The following is a 16,846-nucleotide window of genomic DNA, read 5'->3' as shown; positions in this document are numbered from 1 at the left end:
AAGGGACAAAATGCTGCCTAAGCAGCGCGAGTTTAACGGTGATATCATAAGCTAAGACAAGGTCCATGTTCCGTAAAAACTGCGCGAGATAAGTAAAAAGAATTTAAAGCGGTAAAAAGATTTTGAAAAAACTGAATGCATATGTATTAGACAACATGATCGTCCGGAACAAAACATGACATTATTATTAGACAACATGATTAGTATTAGACAACATGATCGTCCGGAACGAACGATCATGTGTTTCTGCTGAAGTTGTTCAAAAGTGCATAATACGATTACTGCAGGTCCATTGCATACTGTGTGCCCGCAGTTTGGATTTACCGAAACCACAAGTCGTTAAGCTTTTGTACTTCGTTTTGCGTACCGACATTGCGACATTTTTGCTCATCTGATAGGATGAAGATAGCAGGTAGCCGCTTCAGATATTATTAGACAGATGAGGCACATTTCTCTTTCACTCGGAACACAAACTCCAAGAAATGCGTTCACTCGATTGACGAAAATCATCACGATGTGGCATTAGTATTTGCAGGTTCGTACTTCTTCGAAGAATGAAAGATAGAGTGTCAAAATAATGCATGAAAATGTTCTCTATCACAGGTTCTCGGTAAGTAGTCAAAAATTACGTAATTCCAGAATTGCAGCAGTGAAATATCGTTAATGACACTGGATGAGTGCAAGATAATGCTCCTCCACACGTTGCCACATTTGTTCGGAAAGTGCTGCAACAACACTTTGCAGGTACAGTCATTTTCTGTAACTTTGCAGTTTCGTAGCCAACGTGACCCCCTAGCGACCACAATTCGATGGATTTCTGGTTTGGGGGGTTATTTGAAATCTAAGCTATACATATCAAATCCACGAGATTTGTCAGAATTGAAAAGGCGCCATAAAACGTGAAGTTACACAGATACCTCCTCCGATGTTACGTTCGTCACTGTTGTGTATAATCTTTTGTTATCATAAAGTAAATACTTTTATCATACTATAAAGTTGGGCATGTTGAAAATTTGTAATTCCAACAAATGTTTTTTTTTTTTTTTTTTTTTTCTCCTCTCTTCTGCTATCATTGGTCCTTTACAACAATGCTCTTCATTGCAAATGATGTATGCAGGCAATTTTTGTCATTCGTGTATCGTTCTCACGCCATTTATGGTTTTTTCAATGCGCTGATGAATTTGAGCAGGAAAAATTTGCGCATTGCCATCCGAAAGTTTGGAAATGTTTTCTATGTAATCGTAACCATGAGAGCTCTACTGCTTTAAATTATCACAATCTGGAACGCATACTTTCAACTAACAAAATCTGAAATTTCATTTCGATTGGTTGAGCAGATAGGCCTCTAGAGTTTCATGTATAGGGGAAATTTTTTTATGAGCACCATGTGTACACAGCATAATGAACTGTAAAAGCATTTGAGAAATGCGCTGAACCATGAAAAATGGCATTTCTTTTTATTTTATATAGGACTATTTTATCTTTCTTAATCAGTCACATGGATATAGAAATTGAAAATTCCCTCTTCTTGTTTATTTTTCATGACATTTTTCTTTCGCATTAGCAGCATTCTTCGATACTAAAAATATGTTGAAAAAACGTGTTCGGAAAAAAGTCATTGTGTTAAATCGTAACATGCTTGTGTGAAATCAGGAAGACATTGAATCATCAAGCATGTTCTGAATGTAAGCAAAATTCTCTAACAGTTTGAACAGGTCATACATATCTGCGACGCAAATGTATAAAATTCATTTCAGTTCAAAGTAAACATTGACTGTGGCATTAAGTTTAGGATGTCACCTATTGGTGTATATATGCCGATGAACATAAACATGAACACGAATCATTGCAGGATTTTAAAACAACTATTTTCTTAAAAAAAGAATAATAATTCTGAGAGAAGGCTGACATTTGACAATGCTTGAGCAAACGAGTAATGCAAATACTCTGAAATGGTAGTTAAAAATTTGTGATCTGACTGCAGTGATTAGAGACTGGCTGAAATTTTACCAGATTTGGTGAGTATAAGGTGCCTCACTAGCAGCAAGAGTTGTTAAAACATCTAAATTCTGAGAGTTCAATCCGAGCTCAATCTCAGGCGAATGGGGTGGCAATCATAGTTGGTGTTCGTGTTTTTCCTATGTGTAAGGTGAATACAAGCTAGTTTTCCTTAGAACATCCTCCACGAAGAAATTCGTCCTCTTAGACAGCCCTAGTGGGGTGTGCTATATTCCAATTTAATTTTCCTCTCAATCTGTAGATTCTGCTGACAGCTGATTCAGGTTAAAATAAGCTAAAATATTTAATGTTTTCAGGCTTTCATTTTCTACTAGCAAATTTTTCGCTATCTACTTCAGAAACTGAAGGCCAAATTGTTAATGTGACAGAGTTCTGAAAATGCAAAATTTTCCAAGATGTTAAGTGATGAATATCTTAACAGACGGAACACAGGGCTGAAACTTCAACCATTATAGAATGAATGAAAACACTTGCATAGTGTGATTTGTGTCATATTAAACTATGAGAGCACTTAAAAGCATCCTAGAAGAATAAGGTAGATTGAGTTTCTTAAATAATGCAGGGATACATATGTGTCCAGAAGTAAAACTGGCAGAAACCTTTTCTTGTCTCGTAGAATTTTGTGAAATGGATGAGACTGGTTAGTAAATAGTTATTCATTTTATGTTCACCATGTTTTTCTAACTTAACAGAATTAAGAAGACTAAAAACAAAGTAAATTTATAGAAATTGATATTCCAATTTAAATTTTAAAGAATTAGGTGAATATAGCTAATTCTAAAAATAAATAACAAGCTTAGGTTTGAAATGCTTTATGCTAGTAGATTAAGTTGAAAGCAAAAAACTAACTGCCACGGCCCTTATTTAAACAGGCAGGCTAAAAACTTCCTTTTGTATAGTTTTTAACTGAGACTTCTAAATATTTCTTCTAATTATTTTACTAAATTTTTAGAATCAGGTCTGTAACCAACTAAGAAACTTTTCAGAAAGCTAAGAACATTTACTTGAATTTATAGAGGAATCCATATATATATATATATATATGTGGACTCAAAACTCTTGCAGTACAATTTTTTTTGGTAAAAATGGGGGCAGTGAACGCAGTTGTATGATTTAAAGAAGTTATCCTTGGTCTGAATGAGTGCTGAAAACTTCAGGAATTAAGTCAAGTACGTATGTGTAAAAAGTCAGAAAATTAACAAAATCCATTTTTAAAATTTGAAACAGTAATTTAAAAAAAAGCTCATGTAGCAATAATCCATAAAAACAAAGTGAAGCAAACGTGAAATTGCAGAGAAGTCACAGCAACATGATTAAAGGTGCACGAAAAGTTAAAAATCATAAATTGTGCAGTTATTAATGTTTTTTCTCGAAAGTTTTTTTAATATTTAGTTACATTTTTATAAAATTTTATAAATTACTCAAACCTGAAATTTTATTTTATAACGTTATTTACATGTATAAGGTTTATTATTTTTACGTGTTCCTAATATATGATCATGTATCTGAAATTTATAATTTCAAAGCACTATTAAGATTTCTCTCCAAAAATATATTATTTAAATTCAAAATTAAATTTTTATTATTTATAACAACAATGACATGCAGTTTTTCTATAAATAAAACATTTTAGCTATACACTAGATTTATTTGAAAAACGATCAGGTTATTTAAAATGAAGTTTTCTGTGGGTTTCGCTGTCGAAACCATCTTACGTCCTTTAAAGCCACTATACAAAAATAATGCCAGTAAAAAGAAGTAAAGAATGGCGAGGAAATTAACTTATATGTAATCATGGAAACGGTCAGAAATCATAAAGTTTGCCAGTTTGTGTGTATGGTACTAATATCGTTGGTTCCTCTTAACAAACAATTCTAAAAAATGTAACTGACGAGCTTCATTTTGTTTTCATTGTTGGCCTTCCGCGTGAGCAATATTCGAGTAATTCTATTGGCCTAAAAAAAAGAGTCACATCTGTAAAAGCCTCTGAGAATAGTTTTAAGAACTCATTCCTTCTTCTTTTTACAGTAGCCTGAGTTGTGATAATATTTTATCCCAGTTTCTTTTCCGCAATTTGCGGAAGTCATGCAAAAGAAAATATGACGTAGTAAACAGGCATAACAAGATTTCAAAATTCTGCTGATTGATGTGGGCTGTGGAATGCAATAGATTTAAATGTTGGTGCTAAAAATGGTATACTAACTCGTCGTTCAAAATAAACCACTAGTTAGTTTACCGTCGGTATTTATCGAATACAAAGCTGACATAAACCCAACAGACATGAAAATACCATTCCGACGTACTGAGTCGTCTCAACAAGTCAAACAAAAAATCAAAGGTTCAGGATTCCTTAGTTGAAAAATAAATAGGAAGTTAACTTAATCGACATAAGTAACGAAAGAAAATTTAAATTCCCACTGGAGTACTTACCGTTACGAGCCGTTAAAGAAACCCGAGGACAAGGACAAACGTGCGAGAGCTAAAATTATTTCTTTTTCGCTAACAGCTGGGAGATTCCTAGAAAACGAACTAAAAGTGTAAAAATGGTATAATTCAACAATTTCCTTGCTTCAGGAATTTAGCCTCTGTTTAACTGCTGTTTGTTACGGAAGGGCAAATGATCCACAACTTTTGCCTACATGTCAGATTCTACTTATCCATTTGACCCATACCTCAGAACCATTCTGGGGCTATAGTTAATTCAGTTCCTTAACGAGTTAATGCAAGCATAAAAATAAGGATTTAGAGCAAATTTAATTTGTTGCAATTAAAAATGTATTACAACTCAGTAAATTGCAGCGCAAAACTGAAAAGCCCTGATTTCAAGACAGTTCTAAACAGCTGACACAAAGCAGATAACAATTATAATTTAATGTAATTATATTGTAATTTTCAGCCTGTTACAGATCCATATCAATTCAGGTAACTACTCGCCATCTTAGAGAATGAGAAATTATTTTTCTGGTACATCTATCACAGTACTTCGCATAAAAAGTTTCACTAAACACTAATGTTCTTTCGGAATTATTTCGTTTGCATACATGAGACATCGTCACACATCCTTGTCTTTAGATTTAAGCATAACATTTGCTAAACAATAATGGTATTTTTTCCTTTGCATATATTTTTATTACTTTTATCATAGCTCCATTTGGGAATTTTACCATTTATTTTTTTAATATTGTAGAGATAAAAACATTTGTTCCTTAACGTTTGAAAGTCGGTATATAATGAGATATTTTCTTGGTAGCTTTTCGTGAGATCTATTCCCAGCGACTCGTGAGTTACTCTCCAGAAATGACTACTTGGAGGCTTTGCGTTTCTTCCCATGTGTGACATGAATACGAAACAATTTATTAAAAAAAATTCTCCATGAAAGTATTCTCCCCTCAACAGAAAACCTCGTGCGTTTCTCATATTCATTTAATTAATCAAACACATCAGTTGATGACTGAAATTATAATTTAAAAAGTTAATACTTCAACTAAAATATATATAAATTTTATTTGAAGTATGTTTACATTCAGCTTCCAATTACCCTAGAAGATAAGGGTTAATCCGAAGGCAGTTGAAAATCGCAAAAAAAGAAAAATTATAATAAACAGAAAAAGGCTGTTTACAAGTTATCAGTTTACAATATGGATTTACATCAGACGGCACCACGGAAAATGCTCTTTATGATCTAGCTAAAATTATTAACTCAGTGAAATCGGAATTCCATCTCCTTTGATGTCTCGGGAGCCTTTGGCTGTATTCGATTGACATCTTTGCTCTCCATTTAGATATTCTGGAATCCCCAAAAATATTTACAGAAATTGTTTAGTTATTGTAATGAAAGGGAAGTTTTTTGCATATTTAATGAGAACATTTGTATCGAAAAAAGGGTTTACAAAAGATATCTACAAGGTTCTTGCAGTGCTTTGCTGCTTTAGGACGCCGTAATGTATGAACTGCTAAGCAAAGAGTGTCTAAATGGTGTAAAAATGTTATGTTATGCTGATGACATTTTTAATATAATTCGTGAAACATCTTTAGAAAATCTGGAAAAACTATATCCATCTGGTGTAGAAAATCAAAGACTATGGACCGAAATGAAAAACTGAGATTAAATTTACAAAGAAACTTATTCTTGTTTTACTCAAAAGGTGGGAAAAAAACTAGACCACCATAACTAAAGGTGTTCGAATTAAATGTGTTGAAATTCTTAAATACCTTGGTATTTCCATTGTAAATTGAATTTTGAGTACAAGTTTAATTATATTTATAATTCCTCCAAGAAGGCAAACCTTCCGCTAGGAAGATAACCCTTGTGTGCTTTCCATAATCAAATGAGCCAAACCAGACTTTTAAAAGAACATTTTAGCTTTTGCATCAAAAACTGTGTTGTTCTCCCCTAACAATGAACAATTCACTTCATTCGTTTTGCTGCAAATTTTGATTAATGCAGCATTTCTCACATCTAGTTTTCCTCACTTTAAACCGTCTTTAATACAGTGTTATGATCCATTAAAAATGCTACTATCTGTACATGCGTTTCATCATATATGTGAACGCTTTTTCTCGAGACTAACACCTTGTGCAACAAGCAAGCCTCATGGCGGTTTACTATAGTCTTCACATATTAGTTTGTATAAAGTAAAGAGGTTTAACCAAAACTAAAGAGGCCTCCTTTTAAGAGGTTGCTATTTTATACAGTATATTATTATTACACTTATTAATGAGCATTTATTAGCTACTGAACTAAACCTTGTGATGAAATAAAACTCGCAGAAATCTTGTGGAAGAATCCCTAAGAAATCCACAGTATTATCACTTTGAACATTCACAATAATACAGTAAATAGCAAAACGCATATTTATATGAGGCTAAGTTTTGAGAAGTTCCTAGCGGATTCTAGGAATGCCGGAAGGATTGAGTATGAGCGAAAAGCTTCTCGAATGTGCAATTCCAAGGAACGGTCTTCTAGAGAAGATGCGAAATTCAACCTGGGAAATTTCCTCATTCAGATTGTAATTTCTAATTTTTTTATTTTTATTTTATTTATTTATTTATTTATTTATTTATTTTTTTGTTTTGTTTCTTTCACTTTAATTTCATTCAGTTTTTATTTATTTTCCTTTAGTGACAGAGGAGACATTTAGGACTCCGCAGAGCACAGATTGGGAACCGCTCTGCAGTGCATGTAATAAATTACTTGAAGCATATATAATAATACTATTCTATATATAAAACATTAGAATTTCCGGTTTACGTACACACTGTAATTATCGTTTTTTAAGATGCAAAAGTAAATTAGTTGTCGCCAACCAGTTTAGGAAAAAAATAATCCTCTTAAATTATTTGGCGAAGATGTAATCCTTCATTCCAGCAAATATGTAATATTGCATTTACACATGCATTAAGTCACATAGAAATATAGGCAAAGTATTAACTTTTGTGTGCTTTGCGACAGGTATCTTATCCAAAACTGCATTGTATCAACGGCTAAAATTAATATGCTGTCTTGTACTTTGCTTTCCGTTGAAATGCAAACTTTTTTACAAACCTTCTACATTAATATTTAGAATTACTCAAAAGCCGTGAAATTTCTAGTGCTTTTAAATACAAACGATCTCGAAATTAAAGCTTTACTTAAATTTATCTGTAATTATTAAAGTAAAACTCAGTTAGAATGAAACATGAAATAATTGGATAATATTATTATTTTTAAAATACTGTTACGGGAACTGAACTCAAAAGAAATAGGTTCAAAACAATGAGAAAATATTGAAAGTAATTTTACTGCCAACAGTAGCTTCTTTCAATCTGTTTATCAATTCGAGAGAAATTGGTAAAGATAAGATTATTACTCGAGTTATTCTGATGTTTTTGAGAAATTGTGGTTCTCTTCGTAACAACATCATTAACACTAGTTTACCAGAATTTCTGCGTTTTTAGACACACGTCTATGTTCGTAATAATAATAAGAAATTTACTGTGCTGTAGCTTATAACTCAGTGCATCACGGTGTTGAGACTGTAGTGCTCTCTGACATATTTTAAATAACACCCGAATCTTGGCATAAATAAACCTCCGCGGCTGTTGCTAGAGAAAAGATACTGCTTAGTTTCATAAAGATGATAAACGTTACTACTAAGAAGGCGCTTGCGGTAGAACATTGCTGATTGAGATACCAGAGCAAAGAACTGCAAGGAGAAAAAAAGTGATGCGCTTAAAAGAGAGATGCGCAGAACTTTCTTTAGATTGTTTTCCTGGCAGAGCATCTATTGCATAAAATTATCTGTATTCAGATGGTACTTAATGAATATTAGTTGTGATATGACGCTTGCCCCTTGCTGAGAAACTGTAAAGATATTTTCAAGTGTCGCCTTGGAAGATCGGCTCCGAGTTACACAGGGTGATCATGGGACAAACTTGGAGGGATGGTTGAACTTACTAAAACATGTATCTTTTCTACAAGAACGTAGGGTCTAAAGTGACATGTTAAGGCACGAACGCAAAAAAAAAAAAAAAAAAAAAAAAAAAAAAAAAGACACTGGAAGAAAAATTAGTTTATTTACAAAATCAATACATTTTTTTTTTTTTTTTGTAATATATTCAATTCGCTTCTTTGCAGCAATAAAGTATTCACAAGAAATGTTCAAAAGCGCGACCATCAACAGTAATACAAACTACAGCTGTGACTGGCTGGCAGTGCAGCGGCTAGAGGGCGGTAGTGAGCTGCGTAAAACTGCAATCGATGTTCAGATTACTAGTGTATGCAGATCGGACATCGATGCATCAGCGGAAATATTCCTTGGTACGGAATTACTTGGATGCAAATTTTGGGGGGCGATAGACCTAGCATGGTGGATCAGTCCGATGGCCACCTTGTTCGCCAGATTTATCCAGCGTGGATATCTTTTTATGGAGGCATATGAAGGGCATCACTTACGAGACGCCCGTTGACTCGCTGGAGGACCTCGCTACACCAATATCTGTTGCGGTTGCAAGCATGCACGAAATGCCTACCATTTTTTAATTGTTCGACGAACTCTTCTACGACTCTACCAAGCACGTATTACTGCTGGTGGTTGCAATTTTGAAATTTTTTTTTTTTTTTTTTTTTTTTTTGTGAATACTGTATTGCTGCAAAGACGCCTGTTGCTTTGATTTTGTAAATAAACTCATTTTTCCTTTCGTGTCATTTTCTGCGTTCGTGCCTTAACATGTCACTTTAGACCTACATTCCTATACAAAAAAATATATGTTTTAGTATGCTGAACCACCCCTCCAAGTTTGTCCCATGATAATAGAATCACCATGTATAATGAAATTTGAAGAACTTGGCAGATCACGATAGACGCATGTTAATTGTCATTCTTAACGCATTCATTCGCACGTTAATTGTCATTGTTCAGTTGGAATATCATTCTGTCTTTCTACTAGTTTCAATATTCGTGCATAAATGACATTCATGGCATTACATTAGAAACACTGCTTCAATTTGACTGCAAAGTAACTATGCTTTTCTTTTTTTACTTGCTCAGCTTTTTCTTGTCCAAATATCCTTCCCCTTATTTTCAGGTAAGAGACAAAGCGATCCTAATGCATCAATCCTGTGATTGTAGTTTTATTCTCTCTGTCATGATATGAGCCATTAGAGTCATTTTGCCTTCTTCTGTACATTTCTTCGACATATTCTTCTAGATATAATTTCAGTTGAAGTGAAAGTAATTATTACAAATTCTTATTAGTTAAGAAATTATATAGGGTACATGTATATTTTGGAACGCAACTAAAGTTGTGGAAATAATGTCTACTTACAGTTAGGACTATGCTGCCTCATATGAGGCCGATTGTGTGCCCTCTAGAAACGATTAGTGGAAAACCGTTATCTTATCGCAAAAACTGTGAGTAAAGTTAAAAAAAAAAAAAAAAAAGCGAGAGGAAAAATTGACAGCATAGTGCAAGTAGCTGTTTCACATAAAATGGCGCTCTACATACACTAGTAATCTGAACAGAAAGCTAAAATGAATATCCCTTCACCTTCGATATAGGCATAAATATGTCACTAATCATATCTGTGACATCATAAAGTGGATCCAAATTTATCTACGGGAAAGAATATCGCCCATACGTGCTGTCAGAGAGTAAGTAGTCCAGCTAAATAGTCTGAAGACCCACGTTTCGAACCCCGCAGAGCATTAGTGACGACTTTTCGGGTTTTCTAGTCGGGGAAACAAAAGCTCATATCTCTAAAATGGCTCTCGAACTAAAAATATGGTGAACAATACTTCGTCACTTTCTGTGTTTGTTTGACTGAGACTCGGCATTTCCCCAGTCGCCTGTCAAGTGGGAGTATATAATCATCTCAGTTACAAGCAGGTGGATAATGCATGGCTCGAATTTCTGTGGGCGCATGGCCGGGTTTTCGCGTTTCCTGCTCCGAAAAGAAACCTGTACATATTAATAAAAGTAGCACATATCAGCAAAGTACAGTTTATTGTACTTTATATTCATATAAAAGTTGAATGTTATCAAAATGAAAAACGCTAAACAATGCTTTAGAATTACATAATGTCAGTACTAATAATTAACATGCTTGATATGTCCACCATCAGCACAAATATACATCTCTGTATTCGAGCTAGAATTTCTATTTTATTGGATGTTCCGTAACATTACGGGTGTCCTTTCCCTACGTACTTGAATAATGCGTGTTCATAGATCGCTGTCATTGCGTGATGGTAAGTTGTACAATTGTCTTTCGTGTAATCCGAAACTCTCGTATATCGTAGAAGAAGCTTCACAGGGATGCCAGTTGATGTAATAGAAAGCCGCTTTGCAGGAATCACACATAACGGGCAGCTACTAATTCTCTAAGAAGTAAGGCACTGCAGTTTGCAGTAGCTCTAAGAATCTTCGTCCAGTTGAGGTTCCATTGCAGAACAGAGTTCCTATGAGGTGAATGGTCCATATCCCGCACCTGGTATTGAAGGACCACTGCCTCTAATGACAAATTTTTTGTTGCCATTATGCTTTTTCAAGTGCCCAATTTTGCGAGAGGTGTAGGTTTAGTACCCCAGTGCGATTGAATTTCGCCTCGTCCGTCCACAAAATGTTATTTTTTTTTTTATCTCCAACGCGCGGAATCGGAAATTTTAAAGATATGTTCATTTTAAAATTATTTTGCGATATTACTGATGCACTGAATTTTATGACTTAAGTGCGAAGAACATTATATTTAATAAATAAAGGTAACACACAAAACGTTAAAAAAACCCTCTTTGGACGTAATTTGAAATCAATGTTTTTTAATTCACCAAGTTATTCATTTACCAGAAATGGTGCACAACTCATAATTTCCCCTGGTAGCCGAACGATCCCAATTAGCGAAAAAACGGAAAAATACATAAAAAACAGTACTCGAATATACACTCATGTCCATAAATTAAGGATAATTCGGAGTCACGCGGAAATCGAACTCTAAAATAAATGTCACCTGTAAAATCACTACACACATCTTCAAGAATCATATGCAAATTTCGCCACACCAGCGGCCGAGCGGTAAAGTCGCTGAACACTGGTAGTTCGGTCCGAGGTTCGAATCCCGCGAACGGGCTGGCTGCATGGGCGTTTTCGTGGTTTTCCCCATGTGTAACGTGTATACGAGCTAGTTTCCCTTAGAAAATCCTCCACGAAGGCATCCCTCCTCTTAGGCAGATAGCCCTCGAGGCTTTGCCCTAATTACACACACACATATGCAAATTTCAGGAAGTAACCAGATTACACCGATGGTATGTCACAATGACGAGAGTGTAAGAGAGTGATATATAAGGAATACAGGCAAAGAAGTAAAATTGTTCGCAGGCGCTTTTATAAGCATTTCAGTGCAATAACCGAATAGTTATGACACAAAGGACGCATTTGGTTGATTTTTTACGTGGTAGAATTATCGGCCGACTGGAACGTGGGCGTACCCAACTGGATGTATCAGATGAACTTAGAATTGCCCAGAGTGTCATCTCCAGGCTTTGGCAACGATTCCAAGATGATGGTAATGTGAGTAGACGTTACAGCACAGGTCGCCCCAGAGTTACAACGACCGGTATTTGGCAGTTACTGCCAAAAGAAACAGGCGGAGCACAGCCTCAGACCTATCTCGTCAGCTCTCTTCAGCCACTGGTACGACAATTTCAAGGCAGACCGTGTACAGACGCTTAGGGCAGATTGGTCTGTATGCTCGTAGACCTGTCAGATACGTTCCACTTACTGCAACTCACTGTCGCCTGCGGTTAGCTTGGAGTAGAGCGCATGCATTATGGACACCGCAACAGTGGGCTTCTGTGATGTTTTCCGACGAGTCCAGGTTTAGCTTGCAGTCTGATTCTTGCCGGACTTTCATATGGAGAGCTCCAGGTACCCGTTACCCCCAAGAAAACATCATTGAACGACACCGTTACGGTTGTGCAGGAGTGCTCGTTTGGGGTGGAATTATTCTGGGTTCCAGAACTGACCTGCATGTTCAAATTGGAATTATGAAAAGCCAAATCTATCGGGACGTCATTCTGGAACAGCATGTACGTTTGTTTCGTGGCGCCATAGGCGCACAATTTGTGTTTATGGATGACAACGCTCGTCCTCACCGTGCAAACATCGTAAGCGAATGCCTTCAGTCGGAGGATATCACCCGTATGGACTGGCCAGCATTCTCACCGGACTTGAATCCAGTAGAGCACGTGTGGGACATGCTTGGCCGACGAGTTGCAGCCCGTCAACCTCCTCCTACATGTCTACCGGAACTTCGGAGTGCATTGCTTTTTGAGTGGTGTAATATCCCCCAAGATCAGATCTATAATTTGATACTCAGCATGCCTAGGCATTGTACGGACTGTATTGCATCGTCTGGGAGACATACAATGTGTTAATGTGTTAACAATCATACCAACCATGTAATATTGGTTTTTTGTAAATAGGTTTTGTTTTGCAATTTGCTCCAGGGAGAAAAAAATCGCTAATTTTTTTAATAATATCAAACATATAGCATCTTTTTTTTTTTTTTTTTTTTGCTCTTTACCTTTTGTTTAATAAATAAGCTTTACAAATAAGTCAAATTTGTTTTGCTTCTAACTCTTCCTTTGCCTGATTTTGCATTATCCTTAATTTATGGACATGAGTGTACTTTCATTGCATCTGAAACGCATTTCCGTAGCGAAGCGACTCACAAAAAATCTCACAGAGATCCGAGCTCCCAAGTATCATGGCGCCACCTATGGAGCATTACGGTTAGCAGAAAGTTGGCCGAAACGCAGTTTAAAAAACATATACGCTTAACTCTCCAAGCTTTTAGACATTGTGGCGCCATCTGTAGACCGTAATGGAAAAAGAAAACTTATTGCTTTGAGCAAAATTTCAATACCTTTAAATTTACAGTTTTCGGATTTAATTGCGCTTAACATGAAAATTATTATTAATTTATTCCCATCTTAGTGTAGTTCCTGGTAGGAAAATAATACATGTTTGTTGTTTCAAAGGCCGAAATGAAGGAACTTATATTTAATAATTACTTGGTTTCCTGCCGAAAGTTTTACTACCGAAAGCGCAAGCAATACTTCTTTCATATGTCTGATAATCTTGCTTTGCTACAACGTGAGTGAAATCTACTATGCCGATCCTCGGCATAACTGAAGGGCGTTTACAGAAATTAAAATCTATTGATAAACTGTGTCAAAGTTAAGCATAATGATTCTCAGAACGAAAGAGAATTTATTCCTAAAAGCGTAAACCGTGGTATCTCAGTATACGTCATTAATCCGTTCCAGATCCTTGAATGTATACCAAAATAAAAGGAAAATACATAATCTCTTCTAATAAAAAAATCCTATCGTTATTATTATAACGCAGTTTAATACCAAAATACAGATACAGTGGGTGAAATATGTACTGTATATAAATGTTTTTCTGCTATCCAGATCAAGAGTAAATTTTAAGATGCTCTAATTCTAATGTTTGTTTTCTTTGTTAGGTAATCGATCCCCTTCGCAACGTTAGTCGATTTATCAGCGCCTTTGTTTCTCATTGTCATAGACAATATCGTACTCGGCATACAGTATACAATAGCCAATAGCCAAATTCCGGATACGGATGCTGTCTTCCTACTCTCCAGCAATCTCTTTTTTTGCATCTCTGTGATCATAACAATTTTCTTTAGTGCTTTCTTAGTCTTCTCGTTAACTATCCTAAAACTCACTGTAAGTGAATTTACAAAAAATTTAAATGAAGATGTCTGGAAGATGGAAGATGTTTGTTCTCATTTTATTTTTTACGAGCAAAATATTTTGCTCGAAAAAAACCAGGTAAAATAAGCTTGTTTTAAGAAGTATTAAGTTCGCTAAGACTAATAATTGAGAAAGGGCTGTAAAAACGTGTTGGGAAATAAAAAAAATTCTCTTTTATGCATATTATTTGCACTTATTACAGATTTTTTGTGCTTGCTATTTATGAATATTTACTTATATATATTATATGAAATAAAATTTACTGTCTAGGTTTCCAAAATTAAATAATACCTTTTTAGCATATTACAAAAGAAATCTGTGCCACTCTTCTTGTATTTAGTTATTTTTTTATTTCTATTTCAGGCTCAGTTTTGCCGAAGGCTTCTTTCTTTCGTATCTGAAAACTGAAATCGTTGGGGAAGAAGTGCGCTGCTACGATCGAAGTCTAAAGAAATTCTGAAAGCAAGAAAAAACTGAAACAAGAATCCAACCAGATGAGAAAATACACTTTTTAATAAAATATATGGATTTGTATGTTTTATTATTTCAATAAATATGGCCAATTCCCCACGAAATTCACTCGGTAATGTACGCTCTGATATGGACATAACGTACCCTGAACATCTGTCCAGGCTTCACCGACACTCAGTTCTAACAGAATATCCGAAAAGCTTCTATAACCCAAAAAAGAACACCCGGAGTCGACGTGGTAACAGATATCGCACACAGCCAGTAACCTTTGATGAGATTCAAGAAGTTGATGAGGAGAGCATGCCCATCGAGCCAGTTCCCGATGATCAGAAGCAAAAGATGTCTACTTCGCTTGAATTAGAGTTGGGCTTATTCAGGTTCTCGAAAGCTCTGGGATCAAAACTGAAGACGACGACTACATCCAGCGCAGCAACTCTGCCTACTGATGTAGATATTCTGGATCGCAATAGAGCTGAGAAGTCTATTCAGAAACCTAATCATACGAAGCCAGCAGATCAACTAAGATGGACAGATTATACTAGAGAAGGTTCAGTTTGAACTATCTTTAGTGATTATATTCGTGCAATTTTATATATCTAAATAATTAATGTAACGTCTCAGTATTTGGGGAAATGTGAAACTGAATATATTACTTTTTTTCTGTCAACAGTACTTTCCTTAATTCTTCTGTTCGTCTTTCGTGAGCTGAAACTATCAGCAGTACATTTATTCTGGCTCCTTAATTCTTCTATTCGTATATCGTGGGTTGAATTATATTTTCTTGTACAATAGGTGCCACGTAATGTTTATTTATTTACATTATGAATATTTTATGCTAGCCTCGTGTGTGATTAACTTCCTTCAAATTGAATTATTTATGGTTAGAAACATTTTGTCAAATGTTAATATTGTCATGTATGTCAAATGTTAATGTTGTCATGTATCGTGATTTATCATTTCATGCATTTCTAATTTAAAGTATATCAAATAATTAATAAAATATTACAATTTATAAACAGATTACGAATTTTGTCAACTTATTCCTCTGGAGACATTCTGTTGATTATTTTCATAAGATATACGTTTTCGTTAATGGTTAAAATAAATTTTTAAAATAAAAGTAAATAAAAGTAGTTGAATAAATTTTTATGTCAATATTTATGCTTGTATACAAATGTGGAATATTTATGATAACGTTCACGAAATCAATAAATTTGTGTTTTATTGGAAATATGAAAGACGTCTGTCTCTTAATATACAACAGTTTAATTAAAATGCTCCTATTTTGATATTAACTGAAAAAGGAAATTTAAGCTTGAATGATAATTTGAGGTCGTTCATTGAATAAACTTACAAAAAAGAAATTGTTCTTATTTATTTTTCTGTTTTAGATCTTTAAAGTAATTCTCCGCAATGCTATCATTTGCAACTGAGTTTTTAAATCATATGAATGAAAACATTTTAAGGTACTTATTTTTGACAGCTTATATGAATGAATTTACAAGATACATTAAGTTTTACGAATCATTATTTTCCTTTATGAGTAATCCTCCGTAAAGTAAGTTAGTTTCTATTTAGAAGACGTTCCTAAACTTTAATGATAAAGTTTAAAGTAATAACTGATTTATATGTTAAAATAATACGCTAATTGACATGTTTTCTCCAAAAAATGCCTCGTTTAAGATAGGTAAAAATCTCATCATAGAACTATGATTTAAGGAATAAAATTTTAAATACATCAAGCTTACAATTTTTTTTTTAAATTTTCCTATTGAAGTGAGCAAAATATGAGTTTTAGAACTGTAATTGCACAAAGTAGAGAATACTCATCATTGTTACTTTTCACTCCTTAAAACATAATTTTCTTGTACTCTAAAGACTGTAGGTCAGTTATCAACCCGTCTGTAAAAGTAATTACAGATTCAGAAGAATGTTTAAATAACCTCTTTACTTCCTTGTACGAAGTAAAAAGGAAGTATTGTAATCGGGAAAATTTTCAGGCATCATACTTAACGCAAATATTCATTTTCACCGCTATCAAATGCAATTTAACGATGTTTTTGCTTGACATCTGTACCTAAGGACAGAATAAAGAA

At 34.6% G+C, this 16,846-nt stretch overlaps 1 protein-coding gene across 2 annotated transcripts in view; it reads left to right on the top strand.

Moving 5' to 3' along the window:
• LOC118182497 (uncharacterized) overlaps positions 1-15,770 on the top strand; it is an 88,890-nt gene extending 73,120 nt beyond the window's left edge. For both annotated transcript variants that reach the window (XM_085809872.1, XM_035351852.2), the window contains exon 2: positions 14,643-15,770. In XM_085809872.1, the coding sequence (XP_085665998.1) occupies positions 14,835-15,308 (474 nt within the window). In that variant the 5' untranslated portion in view covers positions 14,643-14,834 and the 3' untranslated portion in view covers positions 15,309-15,770. The remainder of the gene's footprint in view (positions 1-14,642) is intronic.
• The last annotated feature ends 1,076 nt before the right edge of the window (positions 15,771-16,846 follow it).

The sequence above is a fragment of the Stegodyphus dumicola genome, chromosome X2, assembly GCF_044657685.1.
Source record: "Stegodyphus dumicola isolate Sdum_Otavi_A_Nest chromosome X2, ASM4465768v1".
Classification (NCBI taxonomy): Eukaryota; Metazoa; Arthropoda; class Arachnida; order Araneae; family Eresidae; genus Stegodyphus; species Stegodyphus dumicola.
This window is presented reverse-complemented; position numbering and strand designations above follow the sequence as displayed.